The following is a 14,259-nucleotide window of genomic DNA, read 5'->3' on the forward strand; positions in this document are numbered from 1 at the left end:
GCAGAAATTGTTTCCATGTTAAACTATCATTACGATTAAGGAGCATCTTTCTTTCAAAGGGAAAGCACAGATTTCTAAACAGACAATAAATCTTCAGGCTTGTTTTGGTAATTTTCTCAAGCGTTATAAAACACAAGAGCGAGTTCCTACGGTACAAAATGAGAAACTATAAGTTGCCTAACGATTGGTTGCCTATCAGACGATCCCTTGGGGAAATGCTTTTGTAGTTGTAGTCTAAATACGGGAAGTATAAACCGTTACGAATTTTATCAACAATGGCATATACGTATTTATTTCTATATAAGAAACTGAGTTAATGGTACAAAAACAAGGCATTTTATTACATCACGCAATTGGAAAATACTGTGTTAATATGAATATTAGTTCTTTACACTATAAAGAAGTAATTTACTCAAGATCTTTTAACTCTTCTTTTTGAATTAGGAGTATTAGGTATTAGTCCTCTATGTTGAGTGCAACATAAGTCAGTCAATCTTTTAAACTATTGTAGCACATGAGAAGTAATTTGTAATGTTTTTAGACATCATATAAGATCATTTATTTAATTACCAGGGCTTTCGATAGGCGGATCATTATACTAGTAGTGACCAAATGTATTCGTTCTAAACTTCGGAGGAAATCTGTTATTTGGTAAAATTGCCATGAAATAAATTCTACCTACCAAATAGCATAGGCACGCTAAGCATGAACCTTTTTATCCGAATGTAATTCTATTAAATATATATTAAAACTGCGACAATCAGTAACCCAGTATTTCATCGAATATTTGTTGCGTTGAAAGGTGTAAATGTTACATACACAATAAGCTTTACTTTGTGTCAGAGAAGTGGGGTCTTTTGCGTTTTATTAGCTCATGAACGCATTCCATTTAACTGAATCTGAAATATCCACGTATTGCTGTGTTTTCATTGCTCATGGGGCCCTCTCTGTTTTCAGAAATTTCCATTTCTCACGCGTGAGAATTCACCGCACTAGTTAAAGGTAATCGATTCCTTGATTCATTAGTTTACTAATTTGTCTGTTTGTTAATTCGAACCTCACTTTGTGCAGGATTTTCCTGATGCATTAGATTAACATTATATATTAAACTATTATTGAGGTCCTTAAGGAATAGATTTTTGAGGGATCCGGAAATATTGAATACCACAAATTTAAATATATCATAGAAAATGCACAAATACAAAACAAATTGAAAGATATTTGAAAATTAAAACTATTATCATGTTACAAACAAATGTGTTTGTACATGTATATACTATACACATTCTCGTTTATAATTTACATTTATTCTGCCTAACAAAAATATGACAATACTTTAAAAGCTTTATGCAATTTTTACCTCTTGTGGTGGCACATCAAATGAAACTGTTCTCAAATCTATCTTCGTATAACTCTCAATACATGGAATTATGAAGAATATACCTGCAAACATGTACCAACTTATATATAACAATAAGCACTTTTACAGTTATCTTTGATGATGGCTACAAATTCCATAAAAATATTAGTACAAGATTTGTCAGACACAAACAATTAGTTTTATGTCATTGCGTAAGAATACAGAGATTAAACCATTAAAAAACTTAGGAAGGGAACATCCCTCAACAGCAATTAAAAGAAAACAAGAAATTCAATATCGCAGACTCTTTTTGTTAGAGATAATTCACGCCCCTAGAAGCAGCTTAAGAGGATTTTCAATTCTCAACATATCAACGACATTCCCGATGGACAAGAACAATATATAACTTTAGATATTTGATATGTTAATCGTTATCTCTATGTCGATTATCTAATGCATTTTCATCAATTCAATTTACCTATACGTGTATATTACTAAATTATTATCATTAATTGCGAACAAATGCGGTTTTTTATCATGCAAAAATAAAATAATGAGAAGTAATTGATTTCAAAAATATTGAACATGCCTTATTTTGATATATTTTCCGAGAACACTGATGAACAATATACATGTATGTTCTTTTTACACTGTGATATAATTTAATATTGTTCAATGTAAACATATATCCTTCCTTCTTACCTGGACCTTTAGCTCCGCCTGATGGTAATCGTCCCAGCCTGAAAATGACAGCCCTTTCATATTCTTGAACTACCTGAATGGCAATAAAGTAACATGTTAGTGACATTAGTATATATTCAAGCCATTAAAATTTTTTCATACATTATATAATAGACATGAAGACATAAACTTAAGGCAAAGAAAACAAGAGCACCGCTAGGCGGAGCATTATAAGCCCGAAAGTGTTTGTTTTTTTTAGTAAGGATGAAGCATTTGTAAGACATGGGAATTAGCTAAATTACCTATAAAATTTTACAGCTGTAGGTTGATTAATACTTAAGTTATTAATAATGACCTTAACCTTTGACCTTGTGACCCCAAAATCAATAGGGGTCTTCTACCTTATATGGACAATCATCCTAAGAAGTTTGAATATTGTGGGCCATTAAATTACTTTAATTATGCTCTAGAAACTGTTTTCAGTATTAAGGTAAAAGTGACTTTGACCTTTGACCTTGTGACCCTAAAATCAATAGGGGTCTTCTACCCAATATGGACAATCATCCCATGAAGTTTGAGTATAGTGGGCCAAATGGAACTTACGTTATGCTCCGGAAACTGTTTTTGGTTTTAAGGTAATTGTGACCTTGACCTTTGACCTAGTGACCCCAAAATCAATAGGGGTCTTTTGCCCAATATCGACAATCTCCTATGAAGTTTGAATATTGTGGGCCAAATGGAAATTGAGTTATGCTCCGGAAACTGTTTTCAGTTTTCAGGATATAGTGACCTTGACCCTTGACCTTTTGACCCCAAAATCAATAGGGGTCTTCTACCCAATATGGACAATCATCCTATGAAGTTTGAACATTGTGGGCCAAATGGAACTTAAGTTATGCTCCGGAAACTGTTTTCAGTATCAAGGTAAAAGTGACCTTGACCTTTGACCTTGTGACCCCAAAATCAATAGGGGTCTTCTACCCAATATGAACAATCATCCTATGAAGTTTGAACAGCGTGGGTCGAATGGAACTTAAGTTATGTTCCGGAAACTGTTTTCAGTTTTAAGGTAATAGTGACCTTGACCTTTGACCTTTCGACCCCAAAATCAGTAGGAGTCTTCTACCCAATATGGACAATCATTCTATGAAGTTTGAACATTGTGGGCCAATTGGAACTTAAGTTATGTCTCCGGAAACTGTTTTCAGTACCAAGGTAATAGTGACCTTGACCTTTGACCTTGTGACCCCAAAATCAATAGGGGTCTTCTACCTAATATGGACAATCATCCTATGAAGTTTGAACAGTGTGGGTCGAATTGAACTTAAGTTATGCTCTGGAAACTGTTTTCAGTTATAAGGTAATAGTGACCTTGACCTTTGATCTTTTGATCCCCAAATCAATAGGGGTCTTCTACCCAATATGGATAATCATCCTATGAAGTTTGAACATTGTGGGCCAATTGGAACTTAAGTTATGCTCCGGAAACTGTTTTCAGTACCAAGGTAATAGTGACCTTGACCTTTGACCTTGTGACCCCGAAATCAAAAGGGGTCTTCTACTCAATATGGACAATCATCCTATGAAGTTTGAACAGTGTGGGTCGAATTGAACTTAAGTTATGCTCCGGAAACTGTTTTTCAGTTTTAAGGTAATAGTGACCTTGACCTTTGACCTTTTGACCCCAAAATCAATAGGGGTCTTCTACCCAATATGGACAATCATCCTATGAAGTTTGAACATTGTGGGCCAATTGGAACTTAAGTTATGCTCCGGAAACCAAATTGCTAACGGACGGACGGACGTACGGAGGGACGGACGGACGGACAGACAGACAGACAGACGGACGCCAGGGGGTATAACATAATATGCCCTTTTGGGCATATAAAAATAAACACTAAAAGACATATATATGTAATAAAAGTGATAAAGTGACAAATGGTTCTAACGCACTTTGTGATATGACAAAATGAAATAAATAAATAGGTTTTTCAATGAATATCATGATTGTATTGCTACTATGCGACAAAACGCAATTTTTGAAAACAATGAGTTTATTTTCAATTAAACTGTTTGTGGCTATCCCACTATCAATATAGAACAAGTTATTTCATTTTTAATATTTATTAGTATTTACTTGCGATATATTTACTGGCTTAGATTAACTAGCGATATTTTTCCGGACAAAAATGGTTATAAATTATCAAACGTGATTAAATGATTTAGATTTGTATCTCGAGAGTTATATTAAAATGAAATAATGTGTTGGTATTTGTCATATTATTTGTTGCTTGTAAAGTGATCAATCTTAAAAAAGAATTATGAGTGCGGAGTCAAACCTTTTTTTAATTAATTTCTTTGATATATTTAATGGCATTACTGTTGCAACAATGCACGTCTGAGTTTATTTTCTAGTTAAATTTGTCAGCAAGCACAATTCCTGAGTTATGTTATCAATGTCAAAAACATGCCCATATAGGGGGAAGAAAAGGATTACCTTTATACAAAAGATGAGAGAGAAAGGCAGTGTAACGACTATCACTAGTATTGAGAAAGTATAGAGTAACCAGCCACAGCACCCGGCACCGTCTGTATTATCATCAGCTGTAAATATAATAATAAAATTAATATGTTAGTTAAAAAACTGTGATATCCATTTATGTTGATGAAATAATTGTTGTCTTTACCATTTGTATTGTTGTAAACTTTGATATAATTGAATTAAAAGGGTAAGTATAGGAACATAATGCTCGGTATAATCAGTGTTATATGCACATGTACAATACAAATTATATAATATTAAGAAAAAGAACAAAATACTTAAAACCACTTTATTAGTAGAGACAGTGTTAGAAAAGATCTAACCAAACTAAATACAGAATATCACTGTTTAAATAACTTCATACTATGTTTTTTATACTGGCTATTACAAACATTGCAGGATATGGATATGTTAAGGCTGATATTAATTTCTGTAATTCCATTTTAAACAACACTACCAATACAGCGAATTGATTTCTACTTGTAAGAAATCAGGATAATACAAACTGAATGTGTTCAGTTTAAAAGATTATAATGATATTTGCCCATTTAGTTATATATTATTTCTCCGAGCCTGAGGCCTTAAAATTCTGAGTCATGACATTAATGACTCTTTCATATCGTAAAGTTATACTTTTGTAAATAGTGCAACTATCTTGATACCAAGTGATGGTGCAATGTTCCTTTTGGACATTAGTGAAGAATGTATCAATAAATCACTTATTTTTCGGTAAATATTCCAATAACGTTGTTAAACTATGGATTATATTTTATTTAGACGATGTCAGTTTGTCACAAGGGACATCTTTTGTACTTGCTTTCCATTAATGTTGCTCTTTAAATAAAATCCTTGCAGACATTGTTACGTGATATACCGTAAATTGTTTCACTACATTTGTAAGGGGGGAATTGAAAGTTAAAAGGTAAAATGTTGGCAGACGGAATCTGATAAACCGGACATTTTTGGAACATCATGGACAACTATTTTTGAAATAAAATGTCCATTTTTAAAACCATATTCTAAACAGTGCATTTGCAAAAAAGACCTAAGTTTAATTGTTGATGTGTTTTAAAAGTAAAGATGTTTAGAGATATTGTAATCTAATATCACCTTTATCTTATATAGTCAATTAACTGAAGAAAAGGCAAGGCTCATGTGCGTTTACTATAAAAGTAAGGTAGTTAATGGGACAGTGCCACAGTTCTGTGTATACCAAACATTGAAAAGTTATTCTAGTACATGTATTAAAATTAACTTTAAATAAATAATGAATCATCCACTATATATTTACCCGTCACTTGCACGTGCAACGTCTTAATGATAAATTTCTATGGTCAAAATTATTTCAAAAGAATAAAAATGGAATAAAACATATGATGGTTGTATGCCTCCAATGGTCTCTTAATCACGTTTACTTATTCCATATGAGCAGACTTGCAACACGTAAAGTATTCTGTGTATATCTGTCAAATCAAATGGACATTTACTTTACGGTTGTAAATATTTGGTATAATTGTTATTTAACCTACCTACAAATGTATATTCCTTCTCCACATAATTTATTGATGGGTTAGATGAATGTGTTGAATAACTATTAACAGTAATTTTAGCATCCATGTTTATACTCTTAAATCACTGCATTAAATTATTTTAAATTTAATTATTGAAAATGTGTCTGCGTTTGTAAAGATGTCAGTGTCTGTCATTTAGCACATAATGTTTTCTTATCATGTTTTAATTATTGACATGCTGTTTTAACACGATAATTTCACTTTCTCATGTGAAATGTATTTAAAAATACAAAACTAACGAAATTTAAACACTTTTGACAAATCATGGACTCCATCTTCGAAAGTACAACTATACGTACAAATTTACGTTACTGTGTCATGTGACGTCACATCGACAAAATGTCATTTAACGTCAGCGTCAGCGTTAAACACAAGTATTGTGAGAATCAAAAGTAGAAATTGTTCGTGTCCGGTTTTTATTAATGAAGACAAGCAATTTAAGAGAATTTTCTGAAGTTATTCAGTACAATTCCTTATTCCGTATCAAATATCTTTTTATAAAATATACTTTTGTAATAATATATAAACTAAACAAACAGTCAAAGTATATGCTATATCCCAGAAAGTATAAGTTGACAATGATACATCTGTACAACTATATGAATATAAATAATTATGATATCTCCCTAGACACATTTTAGTTATATTGCCAAAGGTTTTCCCGAATACTAGTAATACAAACTGACTTTAGGACAATAGGAGACAATGTCATTTTGTTCATTGTTTTTTCACGAATCATTCCTCTACATTATACATAAGTCAAATATATTCAACTGGTTTCTAGCCAGAATGTCTTATTTTTCAATGAATCCAGAGAAGACCTAATTTGAGAAGAAAATGAAACAAAATGTAATTGCCTTATGACAAATGCACATTGCTATTCCATTTATTATACTCAAATAGATTTGAGATACAGACAGATTTATTGCTGTGCTTATTTGTGTATAACATATTTGTTAGTTGCTAAACTCCAACTCGCAACAAACAAACTCTTTTGTTGATTTTTATATAAACAGAGCGTTTTAAAATGTTCATCGTTTCTTTCTATATTTTAGCTACTATGCCTACTATTAAACTCAAATGATAATTAGATGAACATCAGTTAAAAATGTTGCTTCTAGAATATTTTAAAAACTGGAGAGTCAGGATATTAATTTTTTATTATAATAATACATGTTGCAGCTTAAACGAAACAAAGGAGCTTGTTGATCTTTCTGTGAGCTTTTGACCTAGGGTTAAAGATTTTGTAAAAAAAAGAAGAATGCGCTGCCTAAAATATTTATTTTTTTAGACCTACAAACCATGGCCTAAAGTCTACTGGAATGATTAGAGATTTGTTATAAACTGTTTATCTTCTTCTATGGACATTGATGGATATGCTCAATATACATAACTACCAGTAAGTAACGTCTGTACACATCATATAGGCACACATTAACGAGGGGTCAAATAATAGGAAGTGGGTATTGACATGATTAAATGTTTGATAAAAGAAGTTAATGCACCACTTTCCATTTTAAGAAGGTGTGCCTCTGCTCCTTTCATGGTATTTATGTAAGTCGTTACTTTGTTTTGTACTTATGTATCTTACCCGCATTGTATAAATAAGATGTTTAGCGATGTGTCCTTTGAAATTATTGCGCGTTGTCATATATTCATGCATGTATTTTAGATTATAATAAGTCCAGGTTTGATGCTTTTAGTTGAAAAGAAAATATTACTGTCGTGTACGAAGGATGGTCGCCCATGTTGCCTTGCATAGTTGTGCAAGTGTTTGAAAGAACCTTCATTTTAAAAAAATGCCGTTTTTATCTGTAATATCAACACTAAGGATTTCTACAGGAATAGGAATGCATTTATTTCAAGTAAAAGATGTACTGCAAAAGTTCTTCATAAAACGAAGAAGGAATTGCTTTAGATATAAAATACATCGCGTTAAATTCACCATTAATTAATCTTTAAACTCAAACGTGTATGCGTAAAGTGGTTTTAAATCATACATGACATAATCATATAAGGAAAGCAATAAATCTGTCTGAAAATGAATTAAGTATGCGTTTGATAAATAAATATTTGAGCCGTGTCATGACAAAACCAACATAATGGGTTTGCGACCAGCATGGATCCAGACCAGCCTGCGCATCCGCGCAGTCTGATCAGGATCCATGCTGTTCGCTATCAGTTTCTCTACTTGTAATAGAGTTGGTAAGCGAACAGCATGGATCCTGATCAGACTGCGCGGATGCGCAGCTGGTCTGGATCCATGCTGGTCGCAAACCAAATATGTTGGTTTTGTCGTGACGCGGCTCATTTATAGGAAACTGTATTTGGCATTGTTCCTTCTCAAAACGCAAACACTTTAGTTGCATTTTCTTATAAATTATTCGTCCGTGTACGAGAACTATATTTTTGTGTAAAAACGTCATTAAAATAGGTCTAATAATAATTCACAAGCTATGTTCATGTGAAAATTAATCCAAATATTGGCAGATTTTAATTTGATTGGATATTGATGATGATTAATAAAAAAAAACTGGAAACTTTTGATCTATGTAGTCTTTGATTATTTGCATTTGATAGATATTTAAATAATTGATGTCATAATCAGTTCCCGTCTAATCCAAAATGTTAATAACCCTGGAAATATTTTAATTTATATACCAATGATGTATCAAATGTAATGGTGATCCTTACTGATTGTATGTAACGAGATAGTGTATAATTATGTAAATATTACTATCGTACTGAAATAAATCTTTTCCAAGTCAGTAATTTATTTCTATTAATGCAATGTATAAGATTCAAATAAATATTGGATTTTGAGTAATATTAGTTGCGTAGGATGTAACATTCTTAGATGTGAGTTTTCCTAGAACATGAATACATTTTGTGTTTGATCAAACGAAGGTACCCTTATAGCTACATTTATTTATACATATTTTTCCGTCGGCTTAAAAACCGAGCATTCTATAGCTTCGTTAACATTTTTAACAGTATTGTTGTAAATCTCATTAAATAGTTTTCATAAGTTATGATTTTAAAAGGAAAACCTCAAAGTAATATTAAAGTTCGTATATGAATTTTAACATTTAAAGGAAGACTACATTATTAGCTCGTGTATGCGCTACGTCACAGTGGTAAGATCTATTGTTACCACGTGGATCACAGCAAATATGAGATTTTCTTGTGCAAAAAAACTTTAATCGTTTTAGTTTCACAGTGCATTAGCCCTGTCGTTCACAAAAAAGTAATCATCTAATAAAAAGATCGAATTTGTATGAAAACATTCGTAATATAATGCGGGAATTTACCGTTAAATTCGGACTGCTGCTTAAAAATGTTTGATTTTACATTGATGTACGGATAACCTGACGGCGGAGTTTCTCATACAAATAGAAATTGTACTTCCGATTTCGCCACAATGAGGTTGCTCAATTTTAGGCTTTGGTTGTCTGGACACCACCAAATAAGAACGGGAGTTAATATGAAACACATTTAATGAACGAAATGTAGCTATTTCTTTTTTTATGAAATAAACATAATGCAGCTTTAAAATGTGTAATAAAAGAGTCTCATTATGCATAGAAAAAGACCTGTGCAAATAAGGTGTTCTTGTCAAACTTTACCCACAACATGAATTAATGGAGCTTAGTATCCATACAGAATAATGACAGTGTATGGCATTAAAATAGGACACCTGAGACCAATCTTACTTAAATTAGTGCTGTAAAACTGTAAACTTCGATTCTAATATAGATAGGCAAGTTGTGTATAACTTGCGCAGATATATTACCTGTATACCGAATCACATACAAAATGATGAATAACATGAACATAAAACTTTTTATTTTACCTACCACAGCTTTTGCAGTGAAAATTGTGAAGAATACCGACAGAAACCTTAACTTTCATATCACAAGCTACATAGTTAAACTGTCGACTTTAAATGACGCGTTATATCGTTTTCTGAACTATGCCAAGCTGTAGTTTTTTTCTTTGAAATAATATTGTATTATTTGTGCAAGTCAAACAGGAGACTGTATCGTGCCTTGTTATATATTAGAAGGATTTAGGTATATGATCTAAACTTATTTAAATTATAGACCCACGTTTAGAAAAGAAAGAACTTTATTGCATTTTATGAATCGTGCATTTTTGCTTGAGTTCTTAAAATTACAGAGGTTTACGATAAGCAAATAGTTAATAGATAATTACAAATAAGAGCATATATTGCAGATGATGCAGATAAATTTATTTTTTAATTGGTCAAAATATTATTTGGTGTCCAACTGAGTTGATGTGGCAATTATTTTTTATTTTTGGTCACACATTGTCATAACTTCTAACAAATGGCAAATCTATTAACATATTTCTCTGTGAACATGGTTGTTACTATACTAGTATATGGTTACTTTAGGTACATAAACATTCAATACGGGCCATACAATCTTGATTTATATCTGAAGCAAGGTAACATAAACACGTTATGAATTTGTTAGAATAAAATATGTTCTGACACACATCTTCTGTAACCTAGAAATACATAAAGCCGTGAGATTTCTCGGGGGGGGGGGGATGGAACACTACTGATTAATTCATTGTTTTAACAGAAAACACATAACAAATAAAGCTTGAGTCTTTAAAAAATAATTATAAATACATAACGTTTTACAAATTGTCCGTGTTCCATTTACAGATAATGTGCTGGACTAACATGGTTGTAAATATCTATAGCAGCTTTGAAAAGTCACACATGTATTTACTTGACACTATATTTTACCTGTAAATGTCCAGCCTATATCTTCAAAAATCGAAACAAGAACTACAATCTGTTCAATAAAAACAATTAAAAAAATACACGGTCCTTAAATCCTAGTTTATCTTACATCTTTTTAAACAGTTTCAATAAAACATTTGTTTATGCTATTTCTCTTTAATACTGTACATGTTTTTTTCAAACTTTGCTTTGCATATATACCTTCACCATCTTTTCACTAATCTGATTTCTGCCTTGTATATGTGTTATTATTACCTTCTTATACATTTAAGAGCCGGATCACAATCACAACCTGTTTCCCGTTTTGTCAATTGAAAATAGCATTCAGTTAAATACAATCAAAGCCTGAATACATTAAAGTACAATTTGTTATTCGATTAAACATTGAATAGGAACTGCCAATAATTAGGACTGATACAATGAGTACAGAAGTGGCAGAAATGAATATATACACCTTCTGTGTTATTTGTCATAAAGTGTTTACTTTTTCAATGTAAGACTCAAATCATTCCTTAAATAATGAAAGATGCTCGCGAACGAAAGACTAAAATCAAGTCAACAAAATACCCCTTCATATTTGCCTTCCATTATATTAACCGATAGTGGTTTTCTCATTACTATGTTATACCACTGTGTATTAAAGAAAGAAGAAGTAAAACTGATTGTACCCTAAAGCCATATTCATTATCTAGAGAGAGACATTTTCCAACAGTTCTCAGATAAATTGTCGTTGTCCTCTTTCCTCCCAGACTATGATATTGCTAGAAAACATCAATGGTTAATGAAATGATATATACCAATTTCTACTTAATATACAAACCATACATACATCATACGTCGTGAAATTGAGGTCATTCAGATGAAAACAACGATAAATAAACACAATATCATCCCATGCAAATATACACTTATATTGTTGATTAAAAGAGATGCAATATTTCTTACCCTCGTATATTTTAATAAAGACAAAACCCAATCGTAACAATATGTGTGATATATTTATTCACTGTTCACATGACAAAAAAAATCTAAGGTTTGCTATAATGTATGTTTATTCTTGTACAAGCATCTAGTAGATTTAAATACACATTCAGAAAATCTCACAATTCTTTCTTATATGGTAGAAAAAAAGAAGAAAAAACAAAAACGGAAATCAAAATAAACTGCATGAATTAGTGTGAAAAAATGACATATTTTTCTTCTGCCTACAAATAGGTAAGGAGACACTCTCAGCTTTATTCATTATGAATAGTTTTTGGTTATTTTTATCAATTTAAAATAGATGCTTTCTTTGCATCAAAAGATAATCATTCAAATGTGTCGGGCGTTGTTTATGCTTAATGGTTCTTAAAACACTAGCCCATGATATTAGTAAAAAGCCTTCAATTACAAAGTCTTCACTGCCAACTTTAATTATTTGATATAGAAAAAGCAAAAAAAGCAACGTACACTTTAAAACACAACGCAGAAATGTGACATGGCGCCATATAAGTGGATAATGGGTCAATTGTTTAGTACCTTGAGGATAACAATCATACACATACGAAAAACTAAACAAAATTTTGTACTGAAAGTCTCAGAGATCTTTTAAACCTTATTTATAATTCATGGTTTCATTTTCTGTTTTTTCTCAAGAAGTTAACTTTTTTTCGGCTAATGTTGGTAAAAATGTACAGAATGCCACCGAATGTAAACAAAATCATGGAATCTATATTTAACAATAAATACAATACGAGAATTGCTTCAAGAAAACTGTTACTAGACTCGATTATCTCGGATCAATAAGTGGTACACAATTAGAGGAGGAAAGACTGTAAATGTCTGATCACAAAGAATCGTACTAATTATTTTGATGAATCAAAAAGTTGTATGTCACATATGTAAAATAGCAATTCTAGACGATTTATTAAATCAATCCCTTCAACTTTTTTTGAGTTTAAATAACAAAAAATAACATAGTGACATAACTGTCTAAAATGAAATAATTGCACAAAGTCAAGGCTACGTAAATATAGATAATGTGATCATTTTAGAGCCATGTAAAAGAGTTGTAGCAAATACTGTAGGGTTATGGTTGGGGTTAGGGCTAGCTAGCCTAGTCGTATAGCCAAATACTATTCTGTTGGCTGTGTATACCCATCACCCACAAATTATCGTTATCACGAAACACTGTATATGTAAACAAGCGATAAATACATTTCATATTTTTATGGAAACTTGAATGTCATAAAAGCATGCAATGACTTAATTATCAGGCAATCCGTGAATTTATATATATAAATATATATATATATATATGAGTAACATTAAATTGAATAAAGAAGATACATAATGATTTAACCTAGAGTTAATACTCAGCACTGAAATTTGTAATGTTTTACACATTTGAAATAACCATTCTATTCACTTATACTCAAATAGTTATGGCATTATTGTGAAACATAGTCATGTAATTCCTTAGTATCAAAACTTGCCAGGAATTGATAGAAGAGGAAGAAGAAGATTTCTTTATTTCAAAATCCAAATATATATTAACAACATCAGTCTGGTTTAGGCTTTTAAGCATAAGCCCTTGACCTTATACAAATTAAAACTACAACATTCTGAGCAATACAATACATTACACAATACATTACAATACAATGACGGACAATGAAGAATAAAATTATCCACTTTCAACATATTGTAACATACATATATTATCAGAACTGTATGATGTCAGTTACATTTTAATTTATATCAAAACACTACTGTATAATTTCATACATGTATATCTCTTTGATTATTTGGCTTATTACCTTGTTCCTTATGTGTTTTTGTTACTAAAATCAATGGTTATAAATGTCAACTTGTTTGATTATAATATGCTCATATATAAATATTAATAATATTTGGTAATACTAACCTCCTACAAATCTATACATAAACATAATGTAACATAGTGCCTTGTATCGAAAATGAAATTACAAGACCATTATTTTTACTGCTAAAACTCTAATGCTTGACAGTTTTTTATGTCAGATATAAACATGTCAGATTTAGACACATTTTAGTATTTGACAAATTGCCTTGTATCGAAAACGAAAGTACAAGACATCTTGTAGTATATTTGAGCATTCGAATATTGCTAGACACGCATTTGTCGAATGTTTGTGATACGGAAATGTACTTACTACATTGTATAATAATACACAATTTAAACAAAACAATACCTCCAATAATTCCTTTCTCAATGATGGCAAATGACCTATCGAGTAATTATAGATTTTATTAAAAATAACTTCCAAACGTATACATGTATAAAAGAAGACAAAAGTGTTTATTTACT

At 31.2% G+C, this 14,259-nt stretch overlaps 1 protein-coding gene across 2 annotated transcripts in view; it reads right to left on the minus strand.

The window, feature by feature from the left end:
* LOC132753120 (band 7 protein AGAP004871-like) overlaps nucleotides 1-14,259 on the minus strand; it is a 37,881-nt gene that overhangs the window by 5,666 nt on the left and 17,956 nt on the right. For both annotated transcript variants that reach the window (XM_060743556.1, XM_060743547.1), the window contains exons 4-6: nucleotides 4,539-4,645; nucleotides 2,063-2,135; nucleotides 1,361-1,443 (exon numbers count right to left, since the gene is read on the minus strand). In XM_060743556.1, coding sequence (XP_060599539.1) covers nucleotides 1,361-1,443; nucleotides 2,063-2,135; nucleotides 4,539-4,645 — 263 coding nt within the window. The remainder of the gene's footprint in view (nucleotides 1-1,360; nucleotides 1,444-2,062; nucleotides 2,136-4,538; nucleotides 4,646-14,259) is intronic.

The sequence above is a fragment of the Ruditapes philippinarum genome, unplaced genomic scaffold, assembly GCF_026571515.1.
Source record: "Ruditapes philippinarum isolate M1 unplaced genomic scaffold, ASM2657151v2 ctg2267_1_1_1_1, whole genome shotgun sequence".
NCBI classification, from domain to species: domain Eukaryota; kingdom Metazoa; phylum Mollusca; class Bivalvia; order Venerida; family Veneridae; genus Ruditapes; species Ruditapes philippinarum.